Source organism: Ilyonectria robusta (genome assembly GCF_021365365.1).
Source record: "Ilyonectria robusta strain PMI_751 chromosome Unknown BGZ61scaffold_2, whole genome shotgun sequence".
Taxonomy (NCBI): domain Eukaryota; kingdom Fungi; phylum Ascomycota; class Sordariomycetes; order Hypocreales; family Nectriaceae; genus Ilyonectria; species Ilyonectria robusta.
Window position 1 is genome coordinate 1,617,081 of NW_025764436.1, and position 15,516 is coordinate 1,632,596.

General features: G+C 55.9%; 7 protein-coding genes across 7 annotated transcripts; 1 reads left to right on the top strand and 6 right to left on the bottom strand.

Moving 5' to 3' along the window:
• Nucleotides 1-92: 92 nt before the first annotated feature.
• On the bottom strand, nucleotides 93-1,241 carry BGZ61DRAFT_441150 (phosphoribosyltransferase-like protein). Its single transcript, XM_046244553.1, has one exon. The coding sequence runs from the start codon at nucleotides 1,010-1,012 to the stop codon at nucleotides 314-316; it is 699 nt and encodes a 232-aa protein (XP_046110691.1). The 5' UTR covers nucleotides 1,013-1,241; the 3' UTR covers nucleotides 93-313.
• Nucleotides 1,242-1,533: 292 nt separating this feature from the next.
• Nucleotides 1,534-3,730, top strand: BGZ61DRAFT_489739 (P-loop containing nucleoside triphosphate hydrolase protein; the record flags this gene model as incomplete). Its single annotated transcript, XM_046250248.1, has 4 exons — nucleotides 1,534-1,663; nucleotides 1,753-2,338; nucleotides 2,391-3,621; nucleotides 3,689-3,730. 4 exons carry the CDS (start codon nucleotides 1,534-1,536, stop codon nucleotides 3,728-3,730), a joined length of 1,989 nt encoding a protein of 662 aa, XP_046110692.1.
• Nucleotides 3,731-4,309: 579 nt separating this feature from the next.
• BGZ61DRAFT_340729 (GDP dissociation inhibitor) lies at nucleotides 4,310-6,348 on the bottom strand (the record flags this gene model as incomplete). Its single annotated transcript, XM_046239333.1, has 8 exons — nucleotides 4,310-4,504; nucleotides 4,561-4,715; nucleotides 4,768-5,307; nucleotides 5,400-5,745; nucleotides 5,828-5,855; nucleotides 5,937-5,996; nucleotides 6,150-6,174; nucleotides 6,303-6,348. 8 exons carry the CDS (start codon nucleotides 6,346-6,348, stop codon nucleotides 4,310-4,312), a joined length of 1,395 nt encoding a protein of 464 aa, XP_046110693.1.
• A 914-nt stretch (nucleotides 6,349-7,262) lies between these two features.
• BGZ61DRAFT_472286 (mitochondrial 39-S ribosomal protein L47 (MRP-L47)-domain-containing protein) lies at nucleotides 7,263-8,140 on the bottom strand (the record flags this gene model as incomplete). The annotated part of the gene is made up of 2 exons (XM_046248319.1): nucleotides 7,263-7,547; nucleotides 7,616-8,140. The coding sequence occupies 2 exons, from the start codon at nucleotides 8,138-8,140 to the stop codon at nucleotides 7,263-7,265; spliced, it is 810 nt and encodes a 269-aa protein (XP_046110694.1).
• Nucleotides 8,141-9,479: 1,339 nt separating this feature from the next.
• Nucleotides 9,480-10,166, bottom strand: BGZ61DRAFT_87992 (uncharacterized protein). The gene has a single exon (XM_046257177.1). It carries the CDS (start codon nucleotides 10,012-10,014, stop codon nucleotides 9,664-9,666), a length of 351 nt encoding a protein of 116 aa, XP_046110695.1. The 5' UTR covers nucleotides 10,015-10,166; the 3' UTR covers nucleotides 9,480-9,663.
• Nucleotides 10,167-13,286: 3,120 nt separating this feature from the next.
• BGZ61DRAFT_441168 (uncharacterized protein) lies at nucleotides 13,287-14,208 on the bottom strand. Its single transcript, XM_046244554.1, has one exon. It carries the CDS (start codon nucleotides 14,061-14,063, stop codon nucleotides 13,500-13,502), a length of 564 nt encoding a protein of 187 aa, XP_046110696.1. The 5' UTR covers nucleotides 14,064-14,208; the 3' UTR covers nucleotides 13,287-13,499.
• Nucleotides 14,209-14,246: 38 nt separating this feature from the next.
• BGZ61DRAFT_441169 (uncharacterized protein) lies at nucleotides 14,247-14,678 on the bottom strand. The gene has a single exon (XM_046244555.1). It carries the CDS (start codon nucleotides 14,543-14,545, stop codon nucleotides 14,324-14,326), a length of 222 nt encoding a protein of 73 aa, XP_046110697.1. The 5' UTR covers nucleotides 14,546-14,678; the 3' UTR covers nucleotides 14,247-14,323.
• Between the last annotated feature and the right edge of the window lie 838 nt (nucleotides 14,679-15,516).

Consider the following 15,516-nt stretch of genomic DNA (forward strand, 5'->3'; position numbering starts at 1 on the left):
TGTTCTTGTCACAGTTGCCCGGCTTCCATCAGACAAGCAAAATATCTTTTATAATCGCATAGCTGGTCTAAAATTCAGCACTTTTTCCCGGGTTCTTCTTAGTGACTACATTTATTCGCTGTTCTAAAGAATATAGTCGTGACGCCGGTGCACAGTGCATGGGATTTTTCTACAGTGATGGTCTCTTCATATTGAGACATAATATCAAGTTCAGCACATGGTGATGTTCCGTATGGTTGGAATTTCGTGTCTTGCCGACAGAACTACCTAGCAAAGGTCGCCTTTTATTTATGAATCACGGTATTCCCTTCGTTTAGTCGGTAGCCTTGTACTTCTGTCGATACTCCTCGGTCCGCTGGATGTCCTCCTCTGAGGCAAAGCTCTTCATGCCCTCAATGATATCATCCAGGGTCAGAATAGCAAAGATGGGGATGCTGTACTCCTTTCGCAGCTCGCCAATGGCGCTAGGTCCGGGCCTGGACTCGTCACCATCGGTAGCAGGGAGCTTCTCCATTCGATCCAAGGCAACGGCGATACCAACAACAATACCACCCTCCTTGCGGATCTTATCGATGGCCTCTCGCTTGGCGGTACCGGCGGTGATGACGTCGTCAACGATCAGAACCCGCTTTCCCTTGAGTGGTGCACCGACAATGTTGCCACCCTCGCCGTGGTCTTTAGCCTCCTTTCGATCGAAGGAGTATGAGACGGTATCAAGAGTCTCGGGTGCCAACTTGCCAAGCTCGACGGCAATGGTGGCAGCAAGTGGAATGCCCTTGTAGGCCGGGCCGAAGATGATGTCAAACTCCAGACCTTCTTTTCGGGCGTCGACGACGGCCTGGGCAAAGGCCGTGGCAATAGCGCTAGCCAGGCGGGTTGTGTGGAAGAGGCCGGCGTTGAAGAAGTAAGGGGAGATGCGCTTAGACTTGAGCTCGAAGCTGCCGAACTTGAGGACGCCTCCAGAGATGGAGGACTGCAGGAATTCCTTCTTGTACGGAGCGAGGGAAGACATTGCGGGAGATGTCGTGATATAGTTGGCTGGGTGGTGGGGTGTGAAGTAAGACGGAGAATGAGAATAGAGGGGAGAAGTGTTTGGTTGATCTGTAGGTGGGTTAGAACGTTGTGAAAAGAGTCATATTTAAATTGGGTTGAATCTCACCTCTTTGAACCAATATGTCGGTTGGATCTGAGGCTGGAAGTGCGATATTCTGATGATGGTGAGTGAATCAAGTTTGCAATCCCCTCGTCGCCCTGCCGAAGTGCCTTCTTCTTCCACCCTCCCACTGTATTTTGTTGGTGGGGTTCGGCGGGGTGAAAAATGAGCCTTGTACCGCACCCGCAAACAACAGGCGTGGAGTGACCTTGGTCCTTATCCCACGCGCAGGCTTATCGATAAGCAGACCCGCCACGACTCCACCCACCTCTTTCGAAAAAAAAATTGACCGCCCACCTGAATTTGCCATCTCGTCTCGTCTCGTTTCGACTCGAGAAGTCATTTGTCGTGCAGAAACATCCACCACCAGATCGCCCATCATGAAGACGACCTGGAAGGACATTCCCCCCGTTCCCACTCAGCAGGAGTTCCTGGACATCGTGCTGAGCAGGACCCAGCGCAAGCTGCCCACCCAGATCCGCGCTGGCTTCCAGATTAGCCGTATTCGAGGTTCGCATTGTCCCAGCCTCCAGCCTCCGGCCTGCCCTCTCCCCGGCCGCTTCGTCCTCGCTTCCCCGTCGCTGACACAATCCTCACAGCCTTCTACACCCGTAAGGTCAAGTTCACCCAGGAGACCTTCTCGGAGAAGTTTGGCGCCATCCTGGAGAGCTTTCCCCGATTGCAGGATATCCATCCTTTCCACAAGGATCTGCTCAACACCCTCTACGATGCCGACCATTTCAGAATCGCCCTCGGCCAGATGTCGACGGCCAAGCACCTGATCGAGACCATCTCTAGAGATTATGTCCGCCTGCTCAAGTATGGCCAGTCGCTGTACCAGTGCAAGCAGCTCAAGCGTGCCGCCCTCGGTCGCATGGCTACCCTCATCAAGCGCCTCAAGGACCCGTTGATGTACCTCGACCAGGTCCGCCAGCATTTGGGTCGTCTGCCCTCGATTGACCCCAACACCCGAACTCTGGTCATCTGCGGCTACCCCAACGTCGGAAAGTCCAGCTTCCTGCGCAGCGTCACCCGCGCCGACGTCGATGTCCAGCCCTACGCCTTCACTACCAAGAGTCTGTTTGTCGGTCACTTCGACTACAAGTACCTGCGATTCCAGGCCATCGATACTCCTGGTATTCTCGACCACCCTCTTGAGGAGATGAACACCATTGAGATGCAGAGGTATGTAGATCCACACGCACCGTCGCAAAGCCACCGTATTAACAGCATGTAGTATTACTGCCATCGCTCACTTGAGATCCGCCATCATGTACTTCATGGATCTTTCGGAGCAGTGCGGTTACACTGTCACCTCCCAAATCCAGCTGTTCAAGAGCATCAAGCCTCTTTTCTCAAACAAGCTCGTCTTCATCGTCATCAACAAGATCGATGTCACCCGAATGGAGGATCTCGATGCCGAGCTCCAGGCCGAACTTCAGAGCCTCCTTAAGGCTGGTGAGGTTGAGCTTCTCCAACTCTCTTGCAATACCCAGGAGGGTGTTCAGGAAGTCAAGAACGCTGCTTGCGAGCGCTTGATTGCTGAGCGAGTCAACCAGAAGCTGAAGGCCGGAACCAACACCAGCGGTGCCATTGGTGGCCGACTAGCCGACGTCATGTCCCGAATCCACGTCGCTCAGCCTATGGGCGGCAAGACTCTGGAGACTTTCATTCCCGAGGGCCTCAAGGACCGCAAGAAGTACGACAAAACGGACCCTGAGCGCAGAAGAACTGCCCGGGATGTTCAGGATGAGAACGGCGGTGCCGGTGTCTTCAACGTCGATCTGCGTGACGACTACCTCCTTGCGAACCCCGAGTGGAAGTACGACAAGGTCCCCGAGATCTTCGAGGGCAAGAACGTCTACGACTTCGTCGATCCCGATATTGAGGCCAAGCTCCAGGCTCTTGAGGAGGAGGAGGAGAAGCTCGAGGCCGAGGGATTCTACGACTCGGACGAGGAGATTGAGGATGATGAGGAGGCCGAGGTCATGCGCAAGGCCGAGATCATCCGCGAGAAGCAGCAGCTGATCCGCAACGAGGCTCGCATGAAGAAGAGACTCAAGAACCAGGCCATCATCCCTCGCAAGAGCATGAAGAAGCCCCTCTCCGAGTTCGAGGATGCCCTCGACTCCCTTGGTGTCGACACTACCGAGATTACCGAGCGTGCCTTTGCCAAGTCCCGCCCACGTGGTCGCTCGCTGTCTCGCAGCCGCCTGGGAACGGAGGATCCCGATGCCATGGATGTCGATGGCCGCAGCGGTACTCCTCGCGATCGCCTCCGCTCCAAGAGCCGTGCTCGCTCGATGAGCCGCCTCCCCGCCACCAACCGTCTCGAGGATGGTGTCCAGGACGAGGGTACCCGTACCAAGGCCGAGCGCATTGCCAAGCTCAACCAGAAGCGCATGAACCGCATGGCCCGACAGGGAGAGGGAGATCGACACACCACCGCCTCACTCATCAAGCATCTGGTAAGTTATACTCATTCTGTACACGTACGCTACACCGCAAGCACATTACTAACTTTCAATTCTCCAGGTTTCAGGAAAGCGTGGCATGGGCAAGACGTCCCGACGATAGAAAATTGCATCTTGCTTCCTTTCCCCCTTCCAGCTTGTCTTTCTCTTTTCGCATGTCGTGGTTGCGGGTCGTGGGTTGCTCGGGAGTTCGGGGCGTATGGGATGGTTTGTTCCGTAGGGGAGCGAGACTCACCAAAAAGCATGTTACTCTGCGTGTGTGTTTCTTGCGATGACCCCACAGGTCGGCTAGATAGATATTTACGGCACCCCCTGAACCCCAGATAGGGTGGTTGCCTGGGACTTTTTATATATCATGATCATGAGATGTCAGTCAGTACCAATTAAGGCGAGTTATCAACGTTCAACGTCGAGATCGGTCCGTCACAGTTTGTCCGCCCGTGTCACTTTCGTTACAGAATCGTGCGTGGTTCAAAATGCGAGGTGTATATCGAAGAGGTATATTTCATCACAGTGCGTAGCATCTACAGAGTAGGACCTCGCCTCCCTGCATGGAGCTATGCAGTATCATCGCTAAGGCAAAGGAGGTCGTCGTTTTTCGCACCATGGAACAAAACGCACGAGCTTCGTCCAAGCGCACTTTCTCATCGCATCACCCACATCACCTAGGGTAGCTGGGCGCTTATTGCTCCTCGGCAACCTGGAGACCCTCCCTCAGGCCCTCAACCTTGAGGTCCTCGCCGGTGCAGCGGTGGTAGATATCCTTGACATCGTCGGTGGTGGTCTCGAAGTGGCTGGTGGCGTCGTAGCTCTTAGAGATGAAGATGTTGTCACTGGTGCCGTTCTCGAGGGGCTCAGAGATGGGGATGGGGGCACCCTATAACTCAAATTAATTGTCTCATTCTGTCACGTCTGATAGATGAGGGTGCATACCATGAACTGCTCCTCGATCTTGCCAAGACGCTCCAGACCAGGCTGGAGCTCGAGGTGGTGGTTGGCCGTGGTCTCGGCGATGGTCGAGACAATGGCGATCCAGTAGCCCTTAGGGCAGACATTGTGGGCAGATGAGACGCAAGCAATGTAGATGTCTAGGACATGTCAGAATTTGCGATATGGGTAAGATGGGAAGGGGGAAATTACCGTTCTTGCGGCCGACCTGAGACTGGGGGATGATGAGCTGGGCGGAGTCGCTGTCGTTGGTACCAGCCAGGGGGTGCGTCAAGATGCAGATGGCGCGGACGACGTGGCCGATAACCTTGGTCTTGCCGACGAAGTAAGAGGGGTCACCGAGGATCATCTTGGCTTTGGTCTCGAACTTCATCTCCTCAACGCCAGTCATGGTAGCCTTGATACCGACGGCCTTGGAGCCCTCGTACAGGATCTCGTCGACGTTGGTGTTGAGCATGTAGGTGCCGCCATAGATAGCAGACAGACGGGCGAAGCCCTGAGGGAGCTCGCCGAGACCGTAGAGAGGGTAGATGTAGGGGGACTTGCCGTACCGGGCGACAGAGTTGCCGTAGAGGCGGATGCGCTGGATGGCCTCGGGGGCCTGGCCCTTGGCATTGATGTGCTCATCAGTGAGGTAGAGAGCCATGGCATGGCCAATGAAGTCGCGGGTGGTAGCCTCAAGACCGAACTTGTCGTAGACCTCCTTCAGGGCCACGGTGTTGATGTCAAGACCTAGATAGATGATGCATTCGTCAGCCCGGGTTCTCTACAAGGCTGAGGGGTCTTTTTCTCGTTCGAACTCCAACTGGTTGGGGGAAACAAACCCTTGTGTGTGGCGGGATCGTTGACGTCGAAGGTGCCAACCCACTCAATGAAGGACTTCATGCGTCGCTTCTCGAAGATGCCCATAAGCGGGGACTTGAGAGCCTCGCCAGCATCGGACGGGACCTTGGCAACGGTGGCCTTGGGGCCAGCGCCCTGCTGGACGTAGCTGCCGGCGACCTGCTTGAACTCGAGGTATCGGGTGACGTCGGTGGAGACGAGGATGTTGGTCAACTCGCCTGAGGACATGAGGAACTTAGGGACGAGGTCGATGTTCCAGTCGTTGAGGCGGCCATACTTCTTCCAGGGCTCCTCGCCCTGGGCGTAGTTGCCATACTTCTTGAAGAGCTGTTGTGTATTCGTCGTTAGAAAAAGGTCGGATCAGAAAGGGTATGGTTCGGGACGGAGAGTGGGGGGGATGGTTGCATACCGCCTCGAGGTTTACGGAAGCAGCTTCACTAGCATAGGGGTCAGCCTTGGTTTTGTTCAAGTGCACCGGGGGAGATTCTCGAGCATCGTCGAGGAGGATTTGAACTCACCCGCCGTAGTGGTCGTTGCGGTCGATGTGGAGGACCTTCTTGCCCTTGACGCTCAGAACACTGCGAGAACCGTTAGCCAAACATTCCAAGGCATGAAAGTCATTGACGCCGACACCACGACGGAGAGCGCGCCGACAGCATGCAGCCAGCGCGGCATCGCGGCATCGCGGCATCGTGCCATATCATATCAGACATCTCGGGGCTCCCACGTACCCAGACAGAATACACTCGGTCAATCCTACAACTCGTTAGCAAAAAAAAAAAATCAGGAGCTCCCTTGTCTTGCGATGCTGGGCCCCACGCCAACAAAGCTCTGGATGCGGGGGTCTCCGGCGGACAAGACAAGACAAGGACGGGAGAACGCACCAGTGCCCAGCACGATGACATCGTATTCCTTTGCAATCTCATCCATGATGGGCGACAGTTGGAGGCGGGATGATGCGGGCGAGAAGGATGGAAGGGTGAAGGCGGTGGTGGATTATGTTGGGAGGAGGCGGTATGAGAGCCGACGTGGACGAAGCTCGAGTGGCGGGGTTGGTTGGATGGGAAGTGGATGGGACGTGGGAGCGGGAGGGGGTCATCAACGGGTGGAGACAATTCCTCTTTGGCGACTCGACTATTAGTGCTCGTCTAATGTGCTAATCCCGTCTCAATCTCCCCATAGAGACCTCCTGATATTGCTGGCTTTGCTTGGATCGAGAGTCATGTACCTGTCCTTGGCAGCCTGGCAATCAAAACGAGGCGAGCCGTCGCTGCAACGAGCGTTTGACCAGTCCGTGATTCATGTGATAAGGCCGTGTGTCGTTGATGCATTGGATTTGTAACTGTCATGCAGCGTCCCGCCGACGTCGCCCAACTGGATTCATGCGTAAAAACGCCCATTTCGGTCTCCCTGCTCCGTAGCCCCAGCTAGTCATCACCCTTCGGGCAACCAACCTCCTAGTACGACGACAAAAACGGTGAAGATAATTACATCCATTTCCCTATTCATTCGCAGGGGCTGGGTTGGATCGCCCAAATCATCCCGCCTACCCTATACCCTATAATTGGTCTCTTTTTTTCTTCCTCTCTCTTTTACGTACGTAGTTTCTTCCCTGGATTCAGGCCACCACAAACAGCACATCGAGTTCTTCCCCGTAAAAAATGTAGCCGTCTCTCGTGTTCCCATGTCCATACAAACGCACACTTAGCTTGCGTCTAACTGTATCTTACATGTTCTAGATGTACATAGCGATACAACCTCCCAGGCCCAACATAGTATCACAGACCCCTCCCCCATGACACGCGATACATGGCAGCCCTTTTTTAGGCTGGCGTCAACTTGACTTATCGAGTTACCTCCTTTTCTGTTTTGGGAGTCTCCGCCTCCGGCACGGCTGCGTCAACGGGGAGAGCGTTCTTGACCTCTCCCTCAACTTCAGCGGCCTCGCCCTCGGCCTTTGCCCAATCTGCACCATCATACTCGTCCTCGTACGCAGAGGGGGTATAGACCTGACCCTCGCCTCCCTCTAGGTTGATCTCTGGGTCGGACATGGCAACTTGGATGGCGTCCTGCCACGTGTACATCCTCTCCGTTAGGGCGTGCTTGATGGCTCGCTGGGTTTTCATGACCTGCAACGCATGCAAATTAGCACTCCAGTCCCAAAAACCACCAACAGCACTGAAAAATACATCCATACCTGCTCGTCTCGCGCATCAATCTCCCGCTCGCCAAATCCAAGCTTGGATCGGGCAAGCTCTGTCCGCGACGTTGACAGCATGTTCCTCTCACGGCAGCACACCCACCACAGCGAGTGCAGATCCTCCCATGACTTCTTTCGCAGCTCCTCCACGGTCCAAGCCCGGCCGTGCTCCTCCGTCTCCTTGGGCGTGGCCAGCAGCTTGCCCGGCGCCGGGAAGAAGCCCCAGAGGCCGTGGCCCTTGTCCGTTGCCACCTCGGGCTTGAAGTCGCGGGGTTTCGGTAGCGGCACGTCAGACATGGACAGGTGCTCACGGGGGCCTGAGCCGTACAGGCTACTGACGCCTCGGGACTTGTTGTTATCCTTGGTCTTGCGCTTGCATTGTGGTGCGGTTGTTGAGAAGTGTGAGGCGATTCGGGGTGTGGTGGTGGCAACCTGGGAGATCAGAGATGACCTGGCAGGAGAGCATGCCTTGAGTAGCCGGCCGGCAGAAGGCCGTAGTGCATTGGGACCCGCCATTGACATAGAATTGCTCGTCGTCGAGTCTGGACGATTCGATATGGCATCACCAACCAGTTGCCAAAAATTCGGTAGCTTCTGGCAGCTGAGTCATCACGTTCGTATATCACGTGATAATGCCACGGCTAAAATCAGGCGACCAATCCAATGCTCTCGCGGCCGCAGCCTACCAAATGCTCACCGAGCTACTGTGTATGGATCCCAGGCGGACCACATCTCCATCTCGTCCTCATGGCGAGTGGAACCCAGATCTTGGAGGTCTCGATGGAGGCGCACTTGCAGCACGGATAGCTGCTGGTACAAAGTACATTGGGCGGCTGATGCGGGGGCATACTCCATCCAAATGGCCCATCCCATCCCCATCGCCAAACGTCTGGAAAAAAAAAAAATTCAGGGTCCTTCTCCAGTGCCTGACTAGAAGCACAGAGCGGACCCATCGCCCGGGAGGAGCCCAGAAAAAAGAGGTTTCTACTCCATCTCGTTCTCCACGTTTCGAGACCAGCCGCACTGCGAGCGGGTGGACGTCATCGTCGCAAAGTCGCGAGACGACGACTGTCTCCTAGTTCGCGACGACTGCTCACCGCAACCCTATAACTTGCGCGCGAGTACGTAGATGCGACCGAGCTGAATGCAACCGTCAGGACAACATTAATAAACGCCAACCTCGGTATTTTCGGTATTTCGGGTCACACCAAGCCCCGCTCAGGGAACTGCTCGCGAATCTCCCTCAACCCAAGATAATAGAAACTAACTACTCGCTTTCGAGAAATGAGCCGTACGCCGCACACGCCAGCCTCCCGCAGACCGCTCGACAGCTGTCGGTTATCACCGCGGACCGCGAACTGCAACCTCGCTCACGCATTCAGTTTCATTTGGTCGCATCACGCGTGTACATGCGTCAACATGTTTCCACGATCCCAAGGCTCTCTCAAGGATCATGAGGATCAACTTCGGGCTTACTCTCTCCTACAAATCAGGTATAACCCTGGCGCCGAGAGCCAACATAGATGATACCAAGCGCGCTCGTATCCCAGTCAGCACTCGTACGTAGAAAATGCCCGGGTACGGTAGGCGTGCGGAGTACAATCGGCGCAGGACACCCATCCATGCATCCCTAATGCCTCCGACCAAGGGTTCCTTCACAAGGGCGATGTCACCCATTGCGTCTCGGCGGCGTGGGGGTGCACACTTCCCTGTCTTCAGTGTCCCTCGTCAGGCAATGATGGACCATGCAGGTCCAAATAGTTCGGGGTGATAACATCCATGTCTATCCAAATAGCGCGCATCTCGGCGCGCAGCCAGGGTACTGTTTCCCATGTTGCAATTTTCGAGAGACACTTGACAAATGTCGGTCACAATTTCAACGATTTCCTCCGCTGGATGGACGACTCAGTGGCAAGGGCCTCGATCGCGTATAACAGGTATGAACGCATGTAGGGAGAAAAGGGGGGGGGGGTTTCTCGCTAACCTGGTGCTGGACTTGCCGCGAGACATATCTGCCACATCAAGCTAAGTGAGACGGGAGCATCTTAGACCAGAGAAGGGAGAGAGATCTCGCCCAACAAACAAAAAGCAAGCACGCCAGCCATCGAACGAGACACACCGGGCCGCCAGGAATGGTCCTTCGTAACGGACGAAAGGAAGATGTGTTTTTTCATCCTCCTTCTCTCGCAGGTGCCTTGGCAACAGCCCGTCTCGCTCGTGTCCTGACACAATCGAAGCTCGAGACTGTTACCATGACAGCTAGCGTCAAGTATTATCGTACTGGGCAAAATGCCTGTGAACCAACAAGTAAAACTTAGACTCCCTGCGAAATTGTATCCCATACACCCCAGACTGACGACTCGCGACATGTTCGAGTGATTATGGGTCTCCCACATCCTGCCCGTGCCTCACGCTTCACGCCTCACGCCTCGCGCCTCGCGTCTCGCTCGAGGCGGGCACCAACTGAAGGACGGGATGGCCGTCATGGGTGGTGCGAGGTTGGCCGTCATTGTCACCAGCTTAACATACTGTCCCGGCTGAAGTTTCCTCCCGTAGCAGAAAGCAACGCATCGTAGCCGATAGGTCACCACGTGGTACATCCAAGTCCGTCACGAAAGAACCTGGATGCTGGTGGGTACCGCGTGGTGAAACGGACACGGCGGCGAGCCCAAAATTTGCGCCTCTCCGGCAAGGTTCCGCACTAGAGCTGGTAGGGGGTACTTCGGACCAGCATGATGAGACTAGAGGGCAGCTGGGCGTTCGTGACGTACATCATACTACGTATGTCGTAGCCAAGCGGGAGGGTGGTTGGCTCTGCTGAAATAAGCATTACCCCATTAGCTCGGGGCTTCGGACACATTGAACAGCGTTCTCTCGTCGGCCAACTTGGTTGGGAGTGAGCCGTGCACCTTGGAGCGATTCCGCCCTTCCACGCTTTTTAGATGCAGGCCTGGGGCAGGTCAATCTCTTGGTAGATTCGGTGGCTCGTCACTAGCCGGCTGAGTTGGACAAATGAGGTGTGGACGATGCAGGCTTTGACTGACGCCGGTATCAAGGAGCTTCGAAAGTCCGAGGCTAATGAAATATGACTCGCGCAGCCGCTGACATGCAAGCGATGCGCTGATTTGTGATCGGGTGTAAACGGCAGGCCCAACACTCCCAGGTCACCTGCAGGACGGGTTCTGCGCGAGGGCAGCGAGAGACCGGAAAACCGGCGTGGGGCATGCTGAATGAAGCCATCACCAGCACTTTTGTCGCTATGTTGAACAATGTTGTGCGTTAGAACAACGAATGTGGCTCCCGACGGGGCGTTGATGGGTAGCGGGAGACCCAGCAGGAGCTTGGAGCCTCAACCAGCTCCGTTCGGCACCACCCAGCGGCAGTTTTTTTCTTTCTCCTCTCCACTCTGGCCCGCTTCTCCAACGATTGCCGGACATGGCCCTCTTTTTTCCGTCTTGTGAGGTGTGGATGCTCGACCGGAGTCGACAAAACCTCCGGATATGACGCCGGGGGCTTCGTTTTTTCCAACGTCGCCCCTCCCTCGCTGGAAGTTGTGCACAATGTATTGCGTACAAAGGCGTTTGATCGACATCTCGAATTGTACATTTACTTGCCCAACTGGCACCTCGTAATTCCGATATCCCTGCCGTTGTCGTCAGCCACTGAATCACACGGAATTCCTGATGGAGTAGTTCCGACAGTCGGCGCAGGGATCTGCCACGAGGGTGTGTCCGTCGCGCACTTATCAGCTGATGATGCGAGCATCCTCTGACGGCTCAACAAGTACGCAGTACCTGGAACCAGGCGAGCCATGACATATGGGCAACTTTGCCGGCGGCATTCGCGCCGCCACCAGCGCTGGCCTGCCGGCTATAGTTCCCAATCCGTCCATGCCAGCCTGACTGTTACATTTGTCAGCGGAATTGTTTCTCCTGCTTCTCAGAGACTTGACATGTCGTGTGTGTGTAGTCGCGCACTGATTAATCATCGATTGACTCGTGTCGAGTGTGGCTAAACCAAGGCGACCCTTTTGGTTCAATGGCAACTGCGCACCAAAGACAAGAGGCAGACACGGTGTGAACCGAGTGTGGAAGGGGGGAGGGAGGGAGGGAGTGATATTTCGAGTCGGTGAAGTCTCGGGAAAACGTCGCCAGCAATCAGTGCTTGCGCGGAATAGTTTCGCACCTCAGCCCATGACGCAATCGCAATGGCACGACCGCTGCCGCACCAGTTGGCGATGTCGGCGAGCCGTTGGTACTGCGATGTGCCTGACTCGCTTGTTGTGCTGTTGGTTGTTGAGGTTGTGAATTTAGGATTGATGAGATTGATAACCCCTACTAGGTATGTATCCGCGATTTGGCAGTTCTTGTGTCCCACGCTCTGGGTGGTGACAGTGTCCCACAGCATTCATGCCCTGGCAAAAAGGACCCAGGAGGCGCCGCCACAAAGGTAGGGGTTGGGATCTCGTTAGCCTCCCTGCCGTGGTTGGCCGGGGCGAAGCCATGAAAAAAAAAAAGTCGTAGCGCTGGGATTAGCAGCTAGCTGTTTCTCGGGAATGACGCCTGTCTCGGTGTTTCCCGCTACTACGCACCAAGGACCGTCGCTGACGTACTATGTACCGACTGAACCTGCGGGTGTGGCCCGAGTTGGCGAGAGGAAAAAGAAAAATAAAAGGCGCTTTGCGCGGTCCGAGAGCGGTTATCGAGCAAAGACGTACGGTCACGGGGCTCTGGGCAGGGCATCGTGGGATCCGTGGTCCCAGGGAGCATTTGGTTGCGCGACGTTGAAAGTGGTGACAGGTGAGCGTCAGCGGCTCAAAAAGCGACAGCTTCTCCAATGCGCCTCTTCGCAGATGTGACTCCACTCCAACCTTCTGGAGCCATCATCGAAGCTTTCCCTGGCCTCCTCGTCGCTCTTGAGCAGCTGCACTGGGCGGGAGGGTGAGGGGTTCCAAGGGGTACAGGCTCCACCAAGATCTGGCCTGGTGGGCACAACAGCGGTGTTTTCGGGAGCCATTGGACGGCCCCATTACGGTTCCAGGACCGATGTGAGATGAAGGGAAGACCCTGGCTGGGGCGAGCCAGCGCGCCTCGTGTTAAATCCATCCGCGCGTGCATTGCGTTTCAGCGGATGCGCAGGATGGCTTTGCTACGTAGTATGGCTCCGAGCTGGACCAGCTGATGGGCGGCAGCACTGGTTCCCACAGATCGAGGGTTCTCAATGAAATCGGGCTAAGATTCTTGGGCGGCGACTTTGCTTTTTACTCTGCGACCAGGCAAAGCAAACCAAAGCCAGCCACAGAGTTGCAAATGGCTAGAATTGCCGAGCATCGCGTAGTTCCTTGGCGTGGGAGGTTGAGAATAAGGACGCTCCCACCCCAAGGGCAGGACTCCGCGGAGCGTGCCACCCAGGGCTTTGGGGACTTTGGGGACGACTCGAGGGATACGATACCGAGGTTTGCACGCACCGGGCCTAGTTGTAAACCCGAACGGTCAGTGCCACCACTGGTGAACGCGGCAATCCAGGGACATGCTGGCGATTCGCTTGACTCGGGGATGCTGCACATCATCTTGGGATCCCGGCAGTATCGAGTCACGAGCCGTGCGGCAGCCCGTGGGTGAACAGAGCGCTTGCCGGGGGGTGGCTAAACTGGCAAATGGCCTGCCCAGGTCACGATGCCAATACCTTTTACGTACGTACCTCCTAAGGACGGCGCATTGTAGTGCCAGTCCGAGGACAGGCCAGACCTTGGTTACGACAGGCGCCAAGGGTTTCCGCCTGAAATCGGCATGGTATTTTGTGATTAAACCGCTCTTCTGACTATCAGGCTCGTCGTTGTGAGGTGTCATGCCATGGCATGTCGAAAACAACCTAGCACAAGTTACTGTGACAGATCACGGGCACTGAGAAGCCTGAAGTTTGAGAGCCAAGGTTTGCCGCCCGCGAACAAGCCACGGCTTTGCCGTGCAATTGGCCACCAACCGAGAGGCGAGCAAGTCAACACAAAAAAAGGTAAGTTGAGAAGCTGAACTCTGAACATCCCTACCCCAGCAAGATAGGCGTATGCAGAAGGCAGATAGAGGCGTTCGGATTGGAGCATCTGGCGGAGTGAAACATTATAGCCTGGAACAGTCTCAGCCTGCCTACCTACTATCGCGAACAGAGACGTTGTTGCCGCGCGTTGTCGATGGCCGGATTCCATGCCCTTCTGGCCAACACATTTGGGTCGTAGCGTCGACACTAGTGTGGCAGTATTCAACCACCCTCGCAGTGTTAGGCAAGGAGGAAGGAAAGAAAAAAAACCTCGAAATGAAAAGGGCTGCATGAGCTTGTCGAGAGATCCCGGCGCGAACTCGGCGTCCCGAGTCGTGTATGAGGTAATGCGGTGAGAGGACTTGGTTTGGCGCGAAGCATCGTCGGCGTGGGTGGGCAGCCAGACCGGCATCGATGCCGGGAATCAGCCGGCCAGCGCGCTTTGAGCATGCAGACTTGCGACAACCGCAGCGAGAGTCGGCCAAGCAGGGCACGCGAACAGGTAGGGAGTACTTCGGCCTTCTGTACGAATCGTCAAGCAAACGCGCGCTGGCGTTGTGTACCCGTTACCAGCCCAACCTCACCCAACCTCCATCGATAAACTCGCCCCTCCCCCTCCGAACCCGACGAGCAACATGAACATTTGTAGTGCGTTTTTCATCCCCTTGTGCATCACCCTGGTTTTGTGCAGAACGATTCTCTGGCCTCATCTGGGATGGCGCGAGACGAGGCAGCATCACGAGCATCGGTGCAAGTGCCGCCCGATCCCTGACAGAACGCAGGCATTGGACACGACCTGATACTGGGAGCACTGTCGATGCGGCGAAGCTGACCATGTTGGGAGAAATGACGCCTGTCGAGAGAGGGCGCTCGCGCCTCTGCCTGGCCCCTCATCCTCCAACTTACCAGCCCTCCAAAGCTGCAACCTCCAACCACCCGCCATGCAGCCACGCCACCCCCCTGGTCGGGCGGTGTCGGACGGAGATACCGGTGCCGATACCGATGCCGCGCGCTGCCTTTCAGTTGCTTGGTTTGGATCGTAGCGTTTATCCTTCTGAGCTGGTACCTGGGCGGAGAGGGTTTGCATATCAAGTCGACGCCTCCCACATTCTGGAGGAAAGATTGCACTGGATCGACTGGTGCTACGTACAGAGTAAGCGACAAGGCCCAGAAACTGACAAGATTGACGAGAATGACGAGGCAGAGTTTCTGGGGGCGTCATGCCAGTTGGGTGAACCAGGACGTGCAAATGTTCACCGTCTGCTGCGGTGCAAGAAGGGCAGCATGAAGGCGTCGGTACCTCTAGTACGTCTTCGGAAATGCGTACCAACATACCGGCGACGACTCGGGCCAGCGGTGTGTACGGCTGGGATACCTGGCCGATGCCTGGGTACGGCTGCAGTAGGGAGGTGACCCCCAGGTATTCCGCCTCTTTTCTTAGGCCCCGATTCTTGCGGCTTAGAGCGGCAATGGCAGCCACGCTAGTGGTGAAATTTGTCGAGCGCGATTGATTTGGCCGTAATCCCGATAGAGCAAACTACGACGGGGGTCCGAAGTGGTTAAGCGTGGGCGTGCCAGTACCCTCGTAGGCGTGTCATGAGCGGGCGAGCGAAAAAAATTGCCCGAAAAATAAAAAATTTCGACCCTGCTGCTGGCCGCAAACAGCTGGCGGCCAAGTGTCAAGGCGTGTTCCCTGCCAGCCAGGTCACTGGTACATCCGCAGTGCGTTCGCAGTGCTGGCTCGCCCGGCGTCTCTGAGCTCTCACTGGCAGGCAGGCAGGTTGGTCACTTCTGGCGCGCGTTCTCTCTTTCGCTCTTTCGGCCTTCTCTTCTTCTCTCTCCTTCTTCGGTCTCCCGTTTCTCCC